We start from the raw sequence: 21724 nt of genomic DNA on the forward strand, positions 1-21724 counted from the left end.
AAATTGTTTTGCAATTTGTCCTGAGTAGGCTGATACCCTACATGTGGGGGTAAAACACTGTTTGGGCGCATGGCAGAGCTTGGAAGGGAAGGAGCACCATATGACTTTCAACTCAGAATTGGCTGGAATTGAGATCAGACGCAATGTTGCATTTGGAGAGCCCCTGATGTGCCCAAACAGTGGAAACCCCCAATTCTAACTCCAACCCGAACCCCAACACACCCCTAACCCTAATGGAAAAATGGAAATAAATACATTTTTTTTTATTATTTTTCCCCTAAGAGGGTGATAACGGGGGGTTTGATTTACTATTTATGGCGGTTTTTATGTTTGGCAGCTGTCGCACGCTAAAAGACGCTTTTTATTGTAAAAATAGTTTTTGCATCACCACATATTGTGATAGCTATAATTTTTCCGTATTTTGACCCTCCGAGTCATGTGAGGTCTTATTTTTTACGGGACGAGTTGACGTTTTTATTGGTACCATTTTCGGGCACGTGACATTTTTTGATCGCTTTTTATTCCGATTTTTGGGACGCAGAATGAACAAAAACCAGCGTTTCATGAATTTCTTTTGGGGGAGTGCGTTTACACCGTTCCGCGTGCGGTAATATTGATAAAGCGGTTTTATTCTTCGGGTCAGTACGGTTACAGCAATACCTCATTTAGGTCGTTTTTTTATGTTTTGTCGGTTTTATGCAATGAAAACTATTTTATATAAAAAATAATTATTTTTGCATCGCTTTATTCTGCGAGCTATAACTTTTTTATTTTTTCGCTGATGATGCTGTGGCGGCTCGTTATTTGCGGGACAAGATGACGTTTTCAGCGGTACCATGGATATTTATATGCGTCTTTTTGATCGCGCGTTATTACACTTTGTTTGGCGGTATGATAATAAATCATTATTTTTTGCTTCATTTTTTATTATTTTTTTAAGGGGTTCGCTAAAGGGGTTAACTAATGGGACAGTTTTATAGGGCGGGTCGTTACGGACGCGGCGATACCTAATATGTGTACTTTTATTGTTTTTTTTTATTTTCAAAAAATGAATTTATTGGGGAATATATATTTTTTTTTTTTTTACACTAATTTATTTAGCGATTTTTTTAAAATTATTTTCACTCTTTTTTAATTTTTTTTTAACTTTATTACATAGTCCCAGGTGGGACATCACTGTCCTGTGACAGATCGCTGATCTGTCACATCACAGATCACTGTGACAGATCAGCAATCTGTCACAGGCATTGAAGACTTCCTCTTGCCTGCGCTTTGCAGGCACTGAGGAAGCCAGCTTCCTGCAGGCCCCCGTCGCCATCTTGGATTCGGGGGCCTGCAGGAAAGGAGCCCCCCGCAGCAGCGCTGCACATTGTGCTGCTGTGGGGGGCTCAGGGAAGCACGGAGGGAGCCCCCTCCCTGCCGATGCTTCCCTTTAACTCCCGGTACACCGCGATCGTGTTTGATCGCGGTGTGCAAGGGGTTAACGTGTCGGGGGCGGTCCGTGACCGCCCCTGACACATTGTGCCGGGTGTCAGCTGTGATAATCAGCTGACACCCGGCCGCGATCAGCAGCGCTCACCACGTGGGCGCCGCTGATCGCGGTAGACGTACTATCCCGTCCATGGGCATAGGGGCCCGGGTCCCATGGACGGGATAGTACGTCTGATGGCAGAAAGGGGTTAAGGCAGCAATGATATTGTCAATAAAATTACAGTAAAACACAAGACACGTGACTTTATACATTCTGGATGGTTTATTTCAACATAAATCTTCACTTATTACCAGCATTTAGAAGACAGATAAGGAAAATATTCCTCAGGATAAGTTAGTCATTTGTACAATTCTTGGTATAACAGACATAATAAATCTATAGATCATGCCCACTTAAAGGGAATCAGTCAGCAGGTTTCTGCTATTTAATCTGAGAGCTGCATAATATAGGGGAACAAATCCCGATTCCAGGTATGTGTCACTTATTAGGCTGTGTGCTGTAGTTTTAATACAGTCAGCATTTTAAACAGTAGATTATCACTGCCTGGCTAGGTGTCATGTGCACAGCAGTCAATCTAACCTCTACTAACTCCACCCCTTACAGTGCACACAGGAAGCTGCCAATCAGTAGTGTGGGCAGGGTTATACACAGCTCAACAATTTGAGCACTACAAGAAGTCCACTAAGTGTTACATGGCTAGAATCAGGCTGCATTACTTTATGCTGCTTTCAGACTCCAAAGCAAAAACCCGCCAACAGGTTCCTTTTCATGGGAACTTGTCAGAAGCTTTATTGTGAATGGAGTGGCTTCAGATGAATGGGGCAGCTGTAGACCTCTCTGTAACAAAGTCTGCAGAGTGTGATCTTCACCTTTCAGGTCACCAAATGTAAGAAATTGCTGGGTAGGGAGGCAATAGGCAACTTCATACATGAATGGCTAGTGCAGCAATAGTCTGCTTCATTCCCCACCCAAGATGTATATGTCAATCATGTACATAAGGGACACAGTGAAAAGATAGCTGGGAGACTAGGTGGTCTAGTCAGGAATCGGCCCACCCTCGGGGAACAGCCTCAATTACAAAAATCCAAGTTGATATTTCCAGCTATAGAAAATCTATATATGGCCAGGAAGCTATAGATGAGCCTGTTTTACTACAGGGGTAATTAGTTTGGTGACCCCAATGCTCCAGACAAATCTATTAAAAACTTTTTTTTGTAATTGGAGAGGATCTCGATATCTTAATAACTGAGAGGTCTCCCATTTCCTAGAGGAGAGATGTCATCTGTATCAGATCTCAATACCACAGTTTCTTGTATTCACACACTGGATCCGATTTCCTTAATCATTGTTTTAGGATGGTTTCATTCCTGCTAGAGTAAGCAAAAAGATTTGCAGGACCCTGGTCCGGTAGCCACATCCATGGCCGCTGGATCATACCACTGCGAACCTCCTACTCCACCGCCCTGTGGCGTCATTACATTGCAGTACAATGCAGGTGTCCTACTAATCAGAAGAGGTGCCGGAGATGCTGCAGGTAGGAGGAGGATCGTAGTGCGCTGTCCCAGAGGCCATCAATGTGACTATTGGTCCAGAGTCGTGCAAATCTTTTTGCCCAACTCTACTTGTTTTAATACATCTTTTACATTATATAAAACCATGGCCATTCTTTAGTGAATAATGGAAAAATGTAACTAGATTTAGGCGAAACCTAGCGCATTTAATTGGGATCCACCACAGTTTGATAGCTTTCATTTTGCCTGATGAGCTTCTACTACTCGTTTCACCTAAACAGGCCATGAGAACAAAGATGGCATCACAAAACTGATGCAATTAGTGGTAAAATGCATGGATGAGGTTGCACCCTTAGGGCCATCTGTAGCCGGCCAGTTGGAATTATTTACCCACAATGTAACCTGAATCACAGATATGCATTAGCACAGTTGGATAATGAGAAAGCCATGAGACCTGTGAACATTACAGGAAATAAACGTGGACATATACAACTTCATTCATATTTAAATTCACATCAGTAGAATAAAACACTTACAGCCATGTCTAGAGGAATGTGAGGGGCGCGCGCCGTCAGGGGTCCTAATATACAGATACTTAGCAGCGGCACAAATTATTTCTACACAAATATAAAATCACATTTTCATCAAATCTGGATTTCTAAAACTGAACACTAATGGATATTACAGTACCGTGATCGGTGATGAGCCAACATGAGATCACTAAGCAGAGGGGCAGGTTACCATACACAATTTATACATTTTATGATATATCATACAGCTGTACTTCCCACGACCAGACAACCTATTACTCCAATATACAAGGGGGTATAAAACAGACCCTGCATCCAACCATCAGGATCACAACAGATTGCCATTACCATGGTAGTTTATGGAATGGTGCCATGTACAATTTACCATAGTAGCCCACCGGAGCTTGTGTGAGCATCAGTGCCAGTACGAGGCATTAGCTAGTGTGAGACAGTGAAGGATCACTTATTCCTAGGGGGAAGTCTGGTCTTTAATGATCATTTGTCTATTCGAGAAAAAAAACAAACAAAAAAAAACAAAAACACAATAATCAAATCTTGTGTAACGGGAAAGAAAAGTAGCAGGTACATCCTCAGGGGATTTTTTTTTTCTTGTGTCTTTATTGAGGTCACTATGGATGGCACCTAGATTTCCCAACGCCTCCCTTAGTGACAGGTTCATTTTTGGAGAAAAAAGAAAAAATTTGTTATGTTTAAATAATTTACAACATCTCAACATCAGTCCATCCTGATCTTCTGGTTGGTCATTCTGTAGATGATACTGTCGTACCCAGGGTCCATGTTCCAGAGGTTGTACGAGATGGCAATAACTGCCAGAGCCAGGCCAATCATAATCCACAAGATGATGTTGAAGATGACGGCATAGTCAAAATTATAGTCATAGGCCAGGTTGTATGGATTGGTGGACGTACTCTAAAGAGACACAAGAAAAGGTTTTGTTAATAACAGGTAAAGCATAGTAATAGTGAACTTCCAGTGGGGGTAGTCTTCTCCAGACCTTCCACAACCACCAAGGCAGACTGCGTCACAAGCCTGTATCTCAGTATTGAACCTGGTAACAGGTCCGACTATTATACGGATTTGATCCTCTATATCTGAACTTTATTCCTATAACAGCACTTACATCAGTTGCAGTTTCCAGGATTGAACGGCTCTTTCTTGTCACGGGAGTCTCAAATGTTTCTACCGCAACAACTTCCACGATGGCATTTCCCCCATAAATACTGTACATGTCATCTGCAAACTGTAAAAGATGGAAACAGCCAAGATGTCACATATAGCCACAAGAATCTAGAAGATGGAACTTCTTAGCTTCCCAGAAAGACTGTACAGGTAATCAATGGGAATACAATATTCAATGTGAACAAAAGCCAAACTTTCACCCAGAGGTTATTACCGGACTGGGTTTGTGTTAAAATAAGTGCTTAAATTAAAAATAAATAAGTACAAACTAACGTGTTTCAGACCTGTGGGGCTCCGAGTCCTGACACCCCCTTCAACCACTCAAAGAGCTGCTCAGCAAGCAGAAGCTCCGAGTGCGGAGCAAGTCACAGGCTCATTAGGAAGTCTATCAGCAAGTATGCACCGTGACGTACGGGTCATAATCTGGCTATTGAGCACATACCCCAACTATGTGCACACGAGCAAGGCTTCTGCTGGCTGAACTATGCACTAGGAGAATGGCTTTTAAGAAATCGGTGAGGGTCTCAGGACCTGGAGCCCTAGCACGTACTACATATTTCGCTCTTTATGATTTTAGAACCTTCCCTTGGACCATGCTCTAAGGAGAAAGGCATCATAAGAACATGCAGGACAGAGCTGGAATTTCATAAAAACTAAGTCTTTAGCCCCCCCACCCCCAGATTCTGGAATTTCCTTTCCTCCACACATGATGAATGTTCCCTGGTCCTTAGTATGGTCTTTGGAAGGAATAGGTCACGTGCCAGTCTTATACATTGACCACGTATGTATTGTACATATGAATGAGATCTTCTCTGAGGCGTTTTTTCTTCTAAACTAAACAAGCCCAACTTTTCTCAGCTCTCACTATAGGGGAGTCCTTCCATCCCATGTAATAATCTAGTTGCCTGCCTTTGAACTGACTTAATTTTTAAAATAGAATCCAAAACTGGGTCCTATATTCTATATGTAGCTTTACAATCGATTTATAAAGGATACATTTGGATCACAGGATTTTCTCTCTTTATACTCCCTAAAATCTTATTTGCTTTTGCAGCTGCTGATTGATATTGAGTACTGCTGATCAGCTTACTTGTAACCAGAATACCCAAGTCCTTCTCGTTTTCTGTAGTCCCGAGTATACTTCCATTTAAAGAGAACATGTAATGCCCCCAAATGGTATTAACCTGCAGGTTAATAGTGTTGCAATGCTGCCCGGCCACCTTACTGAAAGTGCGGCTACTGGGAAAAATTAACTTTATTCCTCCCAGAAGCTGCCGGCTTTCAATCAAGGAGGCGTGCACAGAGTCAGTACACAGCGAGTGGCAGCTGTAAGCAAACCCCGGTACTCTGACTGACAGCTTGTGGTGCAAGGCATCTGTGCAGAGCGTTCTTACAGCCACCACTCACTGTGTATGGAGCAGTGCCGGAGACCCTCTGGGCACATCTCTATGACAAACTCAATTTTCTCCCTGCAGCCACACTTTCAATAAGGTGGCAGGGTAGCATTGTAAAACGGTTTACCTGCAGAATAACACTATATCTGCAGGTTGATAGTGTTTGGGGACATGACAGGTTTTCTTTAATGTAAATGCTGCGACACAAATACTGCGGCAGAGACAGCGGCAAGTAACCGCTCTACCTGTCCCCAGGTCCACCTGTAAATATCAGTCACTGATTCCGGTGTCAAGCACTGGCTGTGATCGGGCGTTCTGCCCACACCGGAAGAGCAACTGAGCTCACTGATTGGTTGCCGACATCAGTGTCGCAATACACCAGGAGCATTTTTTTACCCCCATATCAAACTGCGCCGGGGAATGAAAAGTTCATGAAAGTGGACAACCCCTTTAATGTAAAAGGACTCTAATTTTTCTCTGCTAGGTCTCTTTGAAGCAAAGGATGTATACAATGGAAAAGTAATCTTACTTTCTGTAGACATTCTGACAGAATTCTGGTGGCGTCTTTAAACTTCACAGAGTCCTCCCCATAACGTTTCTTAATCTCTTCTAGTCCAGTAAATTCCAGGGCATAAATATCTGGAACATTGTCTTTAGCAAGGTGCTTATGCCGAGAAAGCTGTTTTGAAATACAAAGTGATTAACACGGAAAGATAGAATAGGAAATATGCATGTTAGCACAAAAGAGGCACGTTTGATAAATATTAGGTCTAGGGTCCCATCAAAAGGAAGATCGCGCCTTGGAGTGGCCGATGGGCTCACGTGAATTTGCCAATTTATGTGCGAAGTACATTCATTTTTCTAAGTATATTCTATATAGCAGTAACACAGTTCAAATTTCATGTTTCCATATATTCCTTACAGAGGCTGCTGTATTCTTATTTGTATGTATGCATTAGGTATGTGTGTGCATAAAAGGGGTAGTAATGCCAAGCTGTGGTTCTTCAGTGGAAATGGATTATTATTCCAGTACAGAATCCTCAGTTTTTCACTCTCAAAGTTTTAAAACAGATACAGACGTGGTGCATTTCAGAAATTCAAAGTGAATAGTAATGGTATTTGGAGGAAAAAAAAAAAAAGGGGGAAAACAAAGTCTCAGTGTTGTGGGGATAAAAACAGTATACCGATGTATAAAAAATGACAATTGAAAACGTAAAAGTTCTTCTCTGTAATTTTACAGACCAACGTGTTGCTTAGGCTGGTTTCACATTTGCGTTTTTTAGCGCTGGAAAAAAACGCTAACCTGCGCATGCGTTTTTTCCCCTATATTTAACATGGGTGCGCATACCTGCGCGCTTGTAAGCGCATGTATGCAATTTTCATGCGCTGCGTTTTTTTGGGGTGTGCGATTGGATTTTCCAGACGCATCATGTTGCATTTTTTGGCCCTGCAAAAAAGCGCATGCGCACATATGCGCACGTTTTGCGCTAAAAATGGCCATTATAGCCTATGGATGCGCATATGTGCGCACTGGCATGCTCATGTAAGCGTTTTTTTGCATATGCGTTTTTTTTTTTTTTAACCATGGAATTTAGGGGGGCGTGGCCTGGACCTCATGTAGGGAGGACGTGGAGTGAGAGAGCTCCTGCCCGGATCCGACAATAAATCCTGATTACCGGCACTGCTGACGAGTCCCACTGACCTGGAGGGCTGCAATATCTCCCTGGGCGTTTAGACAGCGGAGGATCCTTGGGCCATGTCGAACCGCAGCAGTAAAAAAGATAAGGAGACGCCGGGGCGCGCCTCTGCTACATCCAGGATGGCACCAGCAAACAACAAGTCGGCTGGTAGTGGAGCGATGGGAGCTGCTGGCAGGCTGGAACGATATGCAAGGGTGCCTCCTGCTGCTGCTCGATCGCCCAGTGCACAGACTGAGGCAGACGCTGGATGCAGCGTGGAGCTGGAGGATCATCTCTCCAGGGAGGGAACAGTGAGTAAACTGGGCCCCCCTTCAGCCCAACACGTGCAGACACAGGGGCCTGTGCTGGAGGAGGAAGGAGTGGGGGATGGGGAGCAGCCGGAGTCTGTGACTGCTGAGCCCACACTGGGAGAAATCCTCGCAGCAATTAACTCCTGCAATACCACACTGGCCACTCTAAGTAATCAAATGGAGATTGTCACCAAGGACATGGCCTGTATTAAACAAGAGCTGCGAGGGGTGACTGCCAGGGTGGGGGAACTGGAGGAGCGTGTTGGTGCGACGGAGGATAAATTGCCACCAATAACACGGGAGCTGGGAAAAGCCACGCAAAATATTACAATACTGCTGAACAAGGTGGATGATTTAGAGAACCGCTCCCGTAGAAGTAATCTGCGACTGGTGGGGGTTCCGGAGAGGACGGAGGGGACTGACTCACTTGGCTTTTTTGAAAAATGGCTAATGGACACCTTTGGTAAAGATGTTTTGTCCCCATTCTTTACTATTGAGAGAGCACACAGGGTCCCTACGCGTGCCCCCCCGCCGGGAGCACCCCCGCGTCCCATCTTGCTTAAGCTCCTACACTTTAAAGATAGAGATGCTATCCTGCGCAGATCCAGAGACATTAAGGAACTTGCTATTAATGGGAGGAAAGTCTCCATTTTCCCTGATTTTTCCCTGGAGGTGCAGCGTAAAAGGGCGCAATTTATTGAGATTAAAAAACGCCTACGTGACTTACAGGTGACATATTCCATGATGTACCCTGCTAGACTGCGGATTGATGTGAATGGAGAAACGCACTTTTTTGATACGGCGGGAATGGCGCTGTCCTGGCTGGATATTAATGAGAGGTCCATGAGGAGGAAGAATACTTGAAGTTCTCCCTTTTTTCGCCACCAGGTGTTGTTACTCCTTTTTGTCTAGGACGCTATGCTGGTATAATTACTACTGTTCATTCCATTTCGGATTCAGGGCGGGAGCTGACCGGATTGCTGTGGACACTCGTTACAGTGACAAGCTGTGGACCCTTCTCCCTGCATGGACTCTGGGCGAGTTTTCTAGCCCTGATTCTCTCTATTTGAGAGAAATGTGCAAGTTACACTTGTGTTTGGGGGTAGGGGCGCTGTGCACTGGTGTGCAGTGCTCCCTCTCCCTCCTTTGTTTTTTTCGTTTGTTGTTGTATTCCCTAATTGTTCTGTGGGATGTGATGTGCGTCAGCCGTGTCGCCCAATTCATTGTACTGAGGGATGGTGGAGATTGCCTCTCTCCCTCGGGAGTGGAGTATGTTCCGATTTCTCATTTTTTAGTCTGCTCTTATGGCGATATCACTTAATATTGTAGCGTGGAATGTTAGGGGGCTTGGGGATGCAAATAAGAGATGTGCTATATTTACTAATATGCAGAAATTTCTCCCGGCTATCCTGTGTATGTCTGAGACCCACATGGTGAAAGATAATATTCATTGGCTAAGAAAGGGATGGGTTTCACATGAATATCATTCCACGTACTCGACCCATGCGCGGGGTGTCAGTGTGCTGGTGCACAGGTCCATCCCCTTCTCATGTACTAAATCAGTGGTTGACCCTGGGGGCAGATTTGTATGTTTGCTTTGCACGTTATACGGTATACAATTTATTTTGGTTGCCATATACATCCCCCTGCCCTATTCAGTCGAACCAGTAAAAAGAATCTTGTCTATTTTGGGTTCCTTTCCCCCTGCGCCGACTCTTCTAATAGGAGATTTTAATACATATTTGCATCCCTATTTGGATAAGTTGCATTCGGGAAACATATCAGAGGATGCAGCCTCAACCTCATTTGCTAGAACGTTAGTGGAGCTGGGTATGGTAGATCTTTGGCGTGTCCGAAACCCCACAGCCAGACAGTTTTCCTGCTACTCTAGCTCCCACCACGCTATGTCACGGATAGACCTGGCCATTGGGAATACACTCATGACCCCATATGTACGAGGGGTGGCCTACCTGCCTAGAAGTGTATCTGATCACTCGCCGCTACATGTCACACTTTCATGGGGACACCCCCTCACCCTATCTAGACCTATCTGGAAGCTTAATCCCTTCTGGATCCAGCTTATAGGGGGATCTTTGCATGATGCCATTCTAGAATATTTTCAACTTAATGAGTACTCTGCATCATCACACATAGTCTGGGATTCCATGAAAGCCTATGTCAGGGGCTTATATATTAGAGAAATATGCACACGGAAAAGCCAAAATAGACGCTACACCCAGAGTCTGATCCAGGAGGTGTCTGTTGCGGAGGCTGCGGTGATACTCAACCCGACAGAGGAAACTAAAAAAGCTTTGGAGAAGGCACAGGGGTCGCTCAGGGAAAACCTCATGTCGGCGGCAGCAAATAAACGTTATTTCCTCAAACAAAAATATTTTATAGAGGGGGAGGGAGTAGGACATTTATTGGCCACGGTCATTAGAGCACAGGACGGATCTTCATATATCAATAGGCTAAAAACGGACTCGGGTGGTCCTGTGACAGACAGTGCGGACATAGTGAGTGAGATAAGGAGGTATTATATGCGACTATACACATCAGATTGCAGTCTCACGGAGACTGAGATTGAGCAGTACCTGGATGCGCTCTCTCTCCCTGCATTGGCTGATAGCGATAGGGATTCATTGGATCGGGACATCCTGTTGGAGGAGTTGGAGGAGGCGCTTGGTCAGATGCAAAATGAAAAGGCTCCAGGAATGGATGGCCTGCCTGGCGAGTTTTACAAAACCTATGCACCCTTACTGCTACCTAAGCTACTTAAGGTATTTGAAGAGGCTGAAAGGCAGAGGGTCCTCCCGCCATCTATGAGGGAAGCTTTGATAGTTTTAATATTAAAGCCCGGAAAGGATCCAGAGGTTCCGGATTCATATCGCCCGATTTCCCTATTATCAACAGATGTTAAATTATTGGCCAAGGTACTCGCCAATAGGATGTCCCGAGTTATCTCATCTGTTATACAGAAGGATCAGACAGGATTTATCCCAGGCAGAGCCACATCTATGAACCTTAGGAAACTATACTTGGGGATTCAACATAGTTCTGGGGAGTTGGGGGGAAGAGCAATTTAGTCCTTAGACGCCGCTAAGGCGTTCGATAGTTTGGAGTGGGGTTTTTTGTGGGCGGTACTTCGGAAAATGGGCTTTGGACACAGATTTATAAATTGGGTGAGGCTGTTGTATGGCTCGCCGGTGGCGAAGGTTGGGGCTAATGGCAGGGTCTCTGAGTCTTTTCCTCTTGGGAGAGGTACTAGACAGGGGTGCCCGCTCTCGCCCTTGCTATTTGCTACTGCGGTGGAGCCATTGGCAGTTGCAATTCGGAAGTCCAGAGAAATAATGGGATTCAGATGTGGAACTGTGGAGTTGAGGATATCATTGTACGCGGATGATTTACTTCTATATTTAGATAAGGTACATTCCTCGATTTTGCCGGCAATGGAGGTCATTCGAGAATTTGGGCTGAGGTCTGGTCTTCGGATTAATTGGTCCAAATCAGCTTTAATGCCGATAGACCCTCTCCCGGCGGATTTCTCAGATTTGCAGATACCGGTCCCTGTAGTTCGGAGGTTTAGGTATCTGGGTATAATTGTTAGTCCTGCCCCGAAGGATTTTCGGGCTCTGAATCTGGAGCCCCTGTTGCAGCGATTTAGAGCAAAAGTACATACTTGGTGTCGCCTGCCGTTGTCGAATATTGGTAGATCTAACTTAATCAAAATGGTAATGATGCCACAATTATTATATTTGATACATAATTCTCCGGTGTGGATCTGTAGGGACTTTTTTGCAAAAATAAATACATTATTCCGGCAATTAATTTGGAAGAAAAAACAGGCTAGGATTCGCTTGGAGATACTGCAGCGAGGGAAGGAGGAGGGAGGATTGGCGGTGCCAAACCCATTCATATACTTTATAGCCTCCCAGATGCAACATCTTAAGGGTTGGGGTAGAGACGGGGCGTGTGACAATGGTGGTGATATTGTGAGGGAAGGATCGGTATGGAAATATCCAGGGTGCCGGTTGGAGGTGGGAAGACGGCAGATAAATGGGGCACGATACCCCACGTTGGCTATGATTTTCAAGGTGTGGGATAGGGGTAAGTCTCTTTTGAAGATAAATGGGCCTACGGAATTGTGGCCATTGTGGCGAAATCCGGATTTGCAAGAGATCAAAAAGCTGGTGGGGTTCGGAAGATGGGAAGATAAAGGGATTTATCTGGTGTCACAAATTTTGCAAAATAATACTCTTAAGAGTTTTGAACAATTGAGAACAGAATTTCACCTCCCGCACGTCTTCTTTTATCAGTACTTACAGCTAAGACATGCATTGGAAAAACAGAGAAGGACAAATCCGGTGATAGTGACACATAATCAAACACTACATATGCTACTTACATCTGAGTCTTCTAGGGGACTTATCTCTGAATTATATAAAAGATTATTACCTGCCCATCTGGAGACATATCCACTGACTGCTGCTAAGAATAAGTGGGAACGGGACGTTGGCCCCCTGACGGAGGACCAGTGGTCCGATATTCTAGAACAGGTCCCTAAAATGGCGGTTTCTGAGTGCCAGCGGCTTTCGCAAATATATCTCATTCACAGGGTATATAAAACACCCAGCTTATTATTTAAAATGGGACTTAGGCCCAATACACAATGTGTTAGGTGTGGGCAGGATGATGCCCACTTGATGCATGTTATGTGGGAGTGCGGGCACATTGGGGATTTCTGGAGGCAGACCCTGGGACTCATAGCCCAAGTATACCATATCACAATACGACCGTCACCTCGTCTATGTTTGTTGAATTTGTGGGAGGAGGGGGTTGACCCGGACTCTGCAGTGGCCCTGGGAATAGCACGCATCCTGTATCAGGCAAGAAAGATACTTGCATATCATTGGTTGGATCCTATGCCACCAACATTGTCAGAGCTTAAAAATAAACTAAATAATGTCATCAGATTGGAAAGGGGGGCTTATTTAAAAAGAAATGCATTAAGAAAGTTTTACAAAATTTGGCAGCCATGGATGGAGTCACCGGGTCTCCCCTCAGGCGCACTGGTACGGGATGCGATGTTGGACCAGTTGCTGTTGTGCTTGCGATGAGGGGATGCTTGGGGGGTGAAAATAAAGTCTAGTGCCCTTTGTGGCGAAGTAGATTTTGAGTGGCGCGGTGGGAGGGAGCTGGGGTGGATTGGACCTGATATCCGTGGGGGGCGGGGGGGGCGAAATATGATGCGGAGTGGCGCGGCTGGCGGGGATGGTTTTCCCGCTGAAATGAGGCACTGATGTATAATTTTGATTTTTGTTTATTTGTGGAGCCATGTTGTTTATAGGCTCAATTTTATGCAAATATCTGTGTTTTGAGATTTCTTCTTTTTATTTATTCTTACACAGGAAGAGTTTTACCCTTTAAATAATATTTGCTCTCAATGTAAATTTTACTAGCTATATAAGATGTCATATTCTTTCTGTATTGATTCCTGAATGTTTAATAAAAAAGATCTGATTCAAAAAAAAACATGGAATTTAGGGGTTTGAGTTAGAGTTAGGGTTAGTTAAGGGGGTTTAGGGTTAGGGTCAGGGTTAGGGTTGGGTTTTGGGTCAGGGTTAGGGTTTAGTATGGTTTGGTTAAGGGTTAGGGTCAGGGTTAGGGTCAGGATTAGGGTTAAGTATGGTTTTGTTAAGGGTTAGGGTCAGGGTTAGGGTTAAGGTCAGGGTTAGGGTTAGGGTCAGGGTTAGGGTTAAGTATGGTTTTGTTAAGGATTAGGGTCAGGGTTAGGGTCAGGATTAGGGTTAAGTATGGTTTGGTTAAGGGTTAGGGTCAGGGTTAGGGTCAAGTATGGTTTTGTTAAGGGTTAGGGTTAGGGTCAGGGTTAGGGTTAAGTATGATTTGGTTAAGGGTTAGGGTCAGGGTTAGGGTTAGGGTTAGGGTCAGGGTTAGGGTTAGGGTCAGGGTTAGGGTAGTGTGAGGGGCCACCTAAAAATGTTGGAAAAAACGCAAACGCGGTAAAAACGCGCTAAAAACGCATACAAACGCATAAAAACGCTGCGTTTTTTTCATGCATGCTCATAAAAATGCTTGAAAAAAACGCAGCAGTTGTATGCTTATGTATGCGTTTTTTCAATGCGTTTTTTTGCGGGAAAAACGCGCTGCAAAAAAAAGCAAGTGTGAAACTAGCCTTAGCTTTTTTTTCTGACATCGGATTACAGAATATTAGTGTTGGAGACACTTACCAGATTTGGGATGTCTTGAAGACATTGCATTTCAGAGAGAAAAAGTCTGTCAATCTGAAGAAGATGAGTTGGGAAAGTAAGCACTAAGTATACAGGCAAAGAGATGAAAGTCATAATTTGTGGCATTAACCTATAGCTTTAGGCCACGTTCACACGTTCAGTATTTGGTCAGTATTTTACCCTAGTATCTGTAAGCCAAAACCAGGAGTGGAACAGTCAGAGGAAAAGTATAATAGAAACACGTCACCTCTTCTGTATTCATCACCCACTCCTGGTTCTGGCTTACAAATACTGATGTACAATACTGTCCAAATACTGAATGTGTGAACGTGGACTAAGGCTACTTTCACACATCAGTTTTTTGCCGTCAGGCAGGATCCGGCTATTTTTAGAAAAAACGGATCCGGCATAAATTTTGGAGAACTGTAGAAACGGATCCGTTTTTTTGCTGGATCCGTCTAGCAGGTTATATCTGTTCCTGGGGGCTGGCCAATTGGATCTGAGCATGCGCAGACTTAAAAAAACCGGATCCGGTGGCTGGATCCGTCTTTTTCTGGATCCGGCGCATTCCGGCGCCCATAGACTTTCATTGTAGCAAAAAGCTGGACGCGCCGGATCCGGCGCTTCCGGCTTTTTCGCCGGAGACAAAAAACGTTACAGTAGCCGTTTTTTCCAGACGCCGGAATGAGACAAGTTGCCGGATCCGGCAAAAAACGGATGAAACGCAATGCCATCTGGCACGATCCGGCGCTAATGCAAGTCAATGGGGAAAAACTGGATCCGGCATTGCATTTTGCCGGATCCGGTTTTACAAAAAAAAGCCGGATCGCGCCTGAAGGCAAAAAACTGATGTGTGAAAGAGGCCTAATATGTAATGCACTGTGCCAGACATATATGGCGTGGAATAGCTTTTATACCTTGCTCTCATACGGTTTTAAATGTAGACCATTATTTTTTACTATAAGCAGTACAAGTGATCAGATGATTGCAGGTTCAAGTCCCCTAAGGTAACTAAAAGACAGTGTGATTTAAAAAAAAAACCAAACACATCGGGTATTGCTGCGCCCTCACACAGCTGTATCAACTGAAAGATGAAAATGTTGCAGGTCTTGGTAAAAATGGTAACACAATCAAAACCCAAAATATATTTATTTTTCTCAAACTTCTGATTTTTTTTTCATCACTAAGTTGTAAAAAAAAAAAAAAAAATATGGACAATTTTTCGCTGTACATACTGATGATGAAAATCATATTGCCAGGTCATTTTTACCACAATGCACACTGTAAAATAATAATTAATACAACCCCCAACAAAGGGAAGAAGAGTATGTGTAGTGAACATTTGTGTTCAGGGCGCGAACTTACTTCATCATTTTTGTATAATGACCCTAAAGACAGAGAGGCCAGAATGGAGTTCTCCTGCTCCAAGCGGCTTCTCAGCTGTCGTAAGGTGACTGCAAGGTCTTCAAACACGCTGTTGGCCTTTCCAATCATGTACACTCTCTGGGGAAAAAAAAGTGGGAATGTGAAAACACAGCCAGACCCTTACTGGAACAGCAGCCTACATAGGGAAATATGCCGGTGACCATTTACAGCACTGTGCAAGAGCTTTAGGCAGATATGGAAAAAATGGTGCAAAGTAATACTGCCTAAAAAAGGACAGGTGGTCACACTAAATATGGACTTCATTTAGATTCTTACTAGGAATGCGACCACGTTAGTTAGTCTCCGTTTCAAATAGAGACTTTATTGTGGCGATGTAAGTTTGAACGGCCCAGCGACCTACAGCAGTCCAGAAACCACTGGAGCCATAGGCGGAGGACAGGACTTGGGGATGGGTGGACCTTTACTCCTGCAGCTTTTTTGGTATAGTGGTGTAGATTTTAAGCAAGAGTGATGTTGCTTTCAGAGGAAGAAGCACAGTATGTCTGTGCCTGGTGGGTTACTGTGAGGAGGGGGGGGGCTTATATAGAACAGGAAATCTGTCTCTCTCCCTCTTTCATGCACAGGATGAACAGGAGGAAGCATGTCTGCAGTTTCAGGGAGTATAATACTGGGGTTATCACCTCACATTACAGATGATAGGAGCACATTCACCTCAGACATCATGTACTAGTGTAGTATCAGCTCCTACATTATGTATGGGATCAATATTACCTCAGCAATTCATGTAGCTGCCATGTCCCTCATGTGCATGCTACATTTTCCTCACAGACTGTGAGACACCTTCTGTGTGACCTCCCTGCAGACATGTTTGATATACTACTCTGTATTCACCTCAGACATGGTGTAGTGTGTACTAGGGTAGTATCGGCTCCTACATCATATCTGGGATCAAGATTACCTCAGAAATTCATGTAGCTGCAATGTTCCCTCACTTATTACAGAGGCAGCTTTTGTGTGTCCTCCCTGCAGACATTTCTGATATACCACATTGCTGCTATATTATACAGAGTCTTCATGAGTTCTGGGTATATGTATGATCGGACAGAGCAGGGACACATACAGTGTCTGCCATTACTATGGTGGAGCTGGGCAGTCACATGTATTAGAGACACTGGTGAGAGGAGCAGTCGGGGGATGGTATATGTATGATGATGAGAGGCTGCACTGTCAGTGCACTGTATACTGACCCTGCTGTGTGCTGATTATCCCCCCTTCCCAGTTATGGAGTCTGATGATCTGTATGTGACCTCATCTGTTACATACTGTGATGCTGGGTGTGCAGATCCAGTGTAACCAGGTTACTCACTATATGTGGTATATGTGTAAAGGCTCTATCCTGTGCTGTATACTTAACCTGTACCACAGGTCTGTATACATGATATCACTCCTCACTCTGCTATATACGGATCATGCTGGGTATAGACATCCTGGGTCTCCAGGTTATTTTCCTGGCTGTACATATAATCTGGACATGACTTCCAGCTTAGTGCTTAACTTCTGTAGCTATTGCTGCCTTTATTCCTCTTATGTTACATGCTGTCCTGCCGGGTATATCCATCCTCTTTCTGTATATTGTCTCCCTCGTATGTTGCATGATCAGAGTATACCCACCAAGAGCTTACTTTATATTACCTAAGATGGTGGATAGCACAGGCCTGAATGGTTTATGTTTTATCATGTGTAAAATAAATAATCGGGGAGTAACTCGGCACATTTGAGTGGGCACCAATAACTCAGCTCATGGCGGGCAGTGAGTGGGCACTCCTAGTGTGATGCTGCACATTGCTCTGGAGGACACATCATGGGCCCAGTTTTCAGCCCTGTCTCTCGTCTATTGTAAGTGTATGTAGTAGTGACTGACTGGGATACAGAACTTGCAGTTTTCTGCTCACACCCCTATGGCTGCAGGCAGCTTATATTAGACCTACATATTATATTTCTTACAATTTATGCGCAGCTGGTGATTAGAGTATGTCTGTAACTGCTGTAGAGGAGCAGGCGGCTTCTCATTTATTGTTACAGCATATAACACAGCATTGCCCATCTCTGTCTATTTCCGGACCTTACGATGGGATATTTTCCATTATTAACCTGTTGTATACCTTGGTTGTAAACCTGCATGGTTTCACCCTCACTTATCCCACATCTTGTGCGGTTGGAGGGGTCCTTGAAGTTGGTTAAATATGGTCTAGGGGATAACATTGGGATATGGTTTCCTCCTTTTGGAATTTAATATGGTTATGGATCTGGTGAAAGGTGGAGGGGAGTTTCGGCAAGGGTTGTCGGATCCCCAAGAAATTCAAGTGAACATTGGAACCCTTGTGGCTATGGTGCTCCCGAGCTAGTGGGGTAACGGCTGGGAGTAATTGTTGGTACATTTTATGTTTGGTAATTACAAGATTTGGGAGCTTCAAGGACTCCCCCCAGCGTGTTAATGTTATTTATGCTTTGATGCTTATTTTATGTTTATTTTAATAAGAACATGAATTAAAAATTTAAAAAACAAAACAAAAAAACAGTTATTTGTTTTCCTTTTAGTGGGTCCTTGAAGTTATTTATAAATTGGTCAGTTTTGGGGGGGTCATGTTCATCACAGTATGACCCCCCCCGGGTTTGGAAGGGTAACCATCTCGGGTATGGCCCCCTGGTGTGGAGGGGGTAACCATCTCGGGTATGGCCCCCTGGTGTGGAGGGGGTAACCATCTCGGGTATGGCCCCCTGGTGTGGAGGGGGTAACCATCTCGGGTATTGCCCCCTGGTGTGGAGGGGGTAACCATCTCGGGTATGGCCCCCTGGTGTGGAGGGGGTAACCATCTCGGGTATGGCCCCCTGGTCTCCAGAAGCATTTATATTTTATAGGACCCTGTTAGGGTAAAGTCCCTGGGGTCATGGCAATCATATTTTGCATGCCTACAGAATAAATTGGCTTCTCTGAGCCAGGAACAGCGGCTGAAGGGCAGAAGAGAACAAGGTAGGCATTCTTTTCAATACAATCTATAGCTTCAAGGACCATCTCTCTTTTTTCATGTGACTTGAGAATGCCGAGGCACGGTTTTTGACTGTTTATATTGACTAAATCATGTTTCTTTCAAGGTTGTCGTCTGGACAATGCAGTTATCTAGTGCATGAAACTGAAGAGCAATGTACCTAATCTGTGTGCTCTTGAGTCAGTGGAAGTGACTAAGGGTAAAGTAATCAAGTACATTAACACGAAGGGCAATATACCTATTCCCAATGCCTATGACCCAGTTGGAGAGGTCAACAGTAAATGTTATCAAGTGCATGAAAAACAATTAACAATGGCATGGCAGGGTTATTAATAATGCCTTTGTAGACTTTTTCTACTTTAGGTTTATTTAAATTACTACTTCCAGATATTCTGAATGTTATTTTATGGTCGGTTATAATGTTGATGTTATATTGCGTATAGTTTTTAATTACTCCCCATTTATAATATCTTTCTATTGATATGTTCATCACTTTTCGGGTAGTGATAGTAAGTGGGTTTAAGAAATTTTACTGCACAGCTACTGTAAATAATGGTGGTTTCTAGAACTAAAATCTGTGAATTATTAGAGCTGGCTACAATGCAGGCGGTATAATAGTTTGTTGAGGCATGGCAGATGTCATTATACAGGTATTCAGATTGTAGCTACGACCTTAATTATGGTTTACTTTCCACATTCCCCATTATGGAATCCTCATTGCAGGATGTTTAGCAACTGTTATTTTGCTGTAGTTACCGTATTATCGATCATAACTTGGTAGCATGGCATTGATAAAATAAATCTGTCGGAGCTCTGGAATTTTTTTTTTTTTTTTTTTTTTTATTTCTTGTGTGCACAGTCTTTCCATAGCATGTAGAAATGGTTGATGGCTTTATTAGGCATGGTTGATGGGGGTCGAGTCCATTTAAGGTGTCAAATGGCCTCTCTGGTGGCGGTTTAGGAGTCAGGTGGAAGTTTAGGAGTCAGACAAGTTAAGGTGGACTCATTTTAACTAATAGAGGATGTAAAACCTCATGGTGGTGAACAGGCTCGGCTTTGGTGGCCAGCCTCAAGGACGTTGTAATGGTAACGTCAATCAGGGGCGGGCACAGTGGTTAAGCACAGGAGTGAGGATAATAGGGTCATCGGTGCCCTGAAAGTTTACTGGCTCTGCTTGAATGGCAAGCCAGTGCGTGCCGCCCCTTTATGGCTGTCTGTCCTGGTTCTGTATGTCAGACAGCTGGGGATATCACAGTACTTGTGAATCCCAATGTACTAGCACTTCACCTGACTCCTACTGTGCTTTAATCCTGTGATTTAAATAAAGCTGTGGCCATTTTGACAACCAAAATAATGTGTTGTGTATTTATTCTAGTGCCTAAGTTTACTGTAGTTATGGTGGTTTTAAGATGGAGTAGGGGTCCGTCCCATATCCAAAAGTCAAGCTGTTGTGGTACCACAAATCTCAGCATGCCCCAACAATCACAGTGTGTCAGTGGATGCAGAGAGCTGAAGGTCGCTAATCCATGAAGGAGAAACCAGATTCTCTCTCCATGACAAATGTTGAGAAAAAAAAAAAAAAAAGCACTCTCAGCCATGCAGAGCGTACATGTTTATATGGTGATAAGAAATTAGCTGTTGGCTTTTATTGTGGGTTTCTTTATATGCAGATATAGACACTGACTTATGCTCAGTGGCACCAGCACCTTACATTCAGAGGAGATTAATAATGAGCGAGTATACTCGTTGCTCGGGTGATCTCCGAGTATTTTGGCGTGCTCGGAGATTTAGTTTGTCGCCGTAGCTGCATGATTTGCGGCTGCTAGACAGCCTGAATACATGGAGGGAGATGCTCGGGAAATCTCGAGTAACGAGTATATTCGCTCATCACTAGAGGAGATCTGACTTTGGGTCAGATTAAAGGGAATCTGTCATCAGTTTTTAGCTACTCCTTCCGAGAGCAGCATGGTGTAACGGCAGAGACCAATGATGTGTACTTACTGGGCTGCTTCCTGTAGTTTTGATAAAATCACTGTTTCATTTACTGTAGATCTCTGAATGCTGTGCTCTGTGGGACCCCACCTACACCACCAATTGGCTGCTTGCTGTGTACATCGTGCATAGGCAGAAATCTGCTAATTAGTGGTGGAGGAAGAGCTATGCAGAGCTGATGCATACAGAGGACCACAAGTCAGCAGGGTTACTAGTTCAACAGTGATACTCTATTGCTGATAAACCAGTTTTATGAAGTCTACAACACCAGCCCAGTAAGTGAGACATGGCTGGAATCAGTATCTCTACCCTTACATAATGTTGCTCCCAGATTAGCAGCAAAAAACCTGGAGACAGATTCTCTTTAATATGATGGCTGTTTATACAGAGATGATAGACATTCTGACAAAGTCACTGGTAAAGTCCTGGAGGGGAGATGTGTTTCACTGGGGTTAATGGCGTCAGTGATATAAAACCCAGAGATTTTCCCCCAGCACACTAAAGGCCCTTTTACATTTAGCGATATGACCCGGTCAGGATCGCTGGTGCATCGCTAAATGATCGCTAGTGAGCTGCCACACAGGCAGATCTCACAGCGATGCAGCAGCGATACAGCAGACGATACTTACCTTTCAGATGCGGCGAACCGGACGTCCTCCCGTCCGCGTCTACGCGTCGCTCGTCGGCGCCAGCAGGAAGCACCCGACGATAAATGGAGCCGGCCGATCTCGCGCGATCAGCAATGGACAGCGGGGGAGCTGGTCGGAGGTAAGTATCACACATAGCGATATCGCTAGCAATATCGCTATAACGTCACTAAATCGGTGACGTTATAGCGATATCGCTATGTGTAAAACCCCCTTAAGTGTGGTGAGGCGTTAACAGTCAATTTGTATAATGTGCTGGCTTTTATGTGGACATCCATAGAGAGGAT

At 44.2% G+C, this 21724-nt stretch overlaps 1 protein-coding gene across 1 annotated transcript in view; it reads right to left on the bottom strand.

The window, feature by feature from the left end:
- Positions 1–1734: 1734 nt before the first annotated feature.
- ATP6AP2 (ATPase H+ transporting accessory protein 2) overlaps positions 1735–21724 on the bottom strand; it is a 29886-nt gene continuing 9896 nt past the window's right edge. Inside the window, exons 5-9 of the mRNA XM_073566005.1 lie at positions 15731–15868; positions 14366–14419; positions 6657–6806; positions 4675–4794; positions 1735–4463 (exon numbers count right to left, since the gene is read on the bottom strand). Coding sequence (XP_073422106.1) covers positions 4269–4463; positions 4675–4794; positions 6657–6806; positions 14366–14419; positions 15731–15868 — 657 coding nt within the window. The 3' untranslated portion in view covers positions 1735–4268. The remainder of the gene's footprint in view (positions 4464–4674; positions 4795–6656; positions 6807–14365; positions 14420–15730; positions 15869–21724) is intronic.

Source organism: Dendrobates tinctorius, unplaced genomic scaffold (assembly GCF_039654945.1).
Source record: "Dendrobates tinctorius isolate UK_male_01 unplaced genomic scaffold, ASM3965494v1 ptg000016l, whole genome shotgun sequence".
Taxonomy (NCBI): domain Eukaryota; kingdom Metazoa; phylum Chordata; class Amphibia; order Anura; family Dendrobatidae; genus Dendrobates; species Dendrobates tinctorius.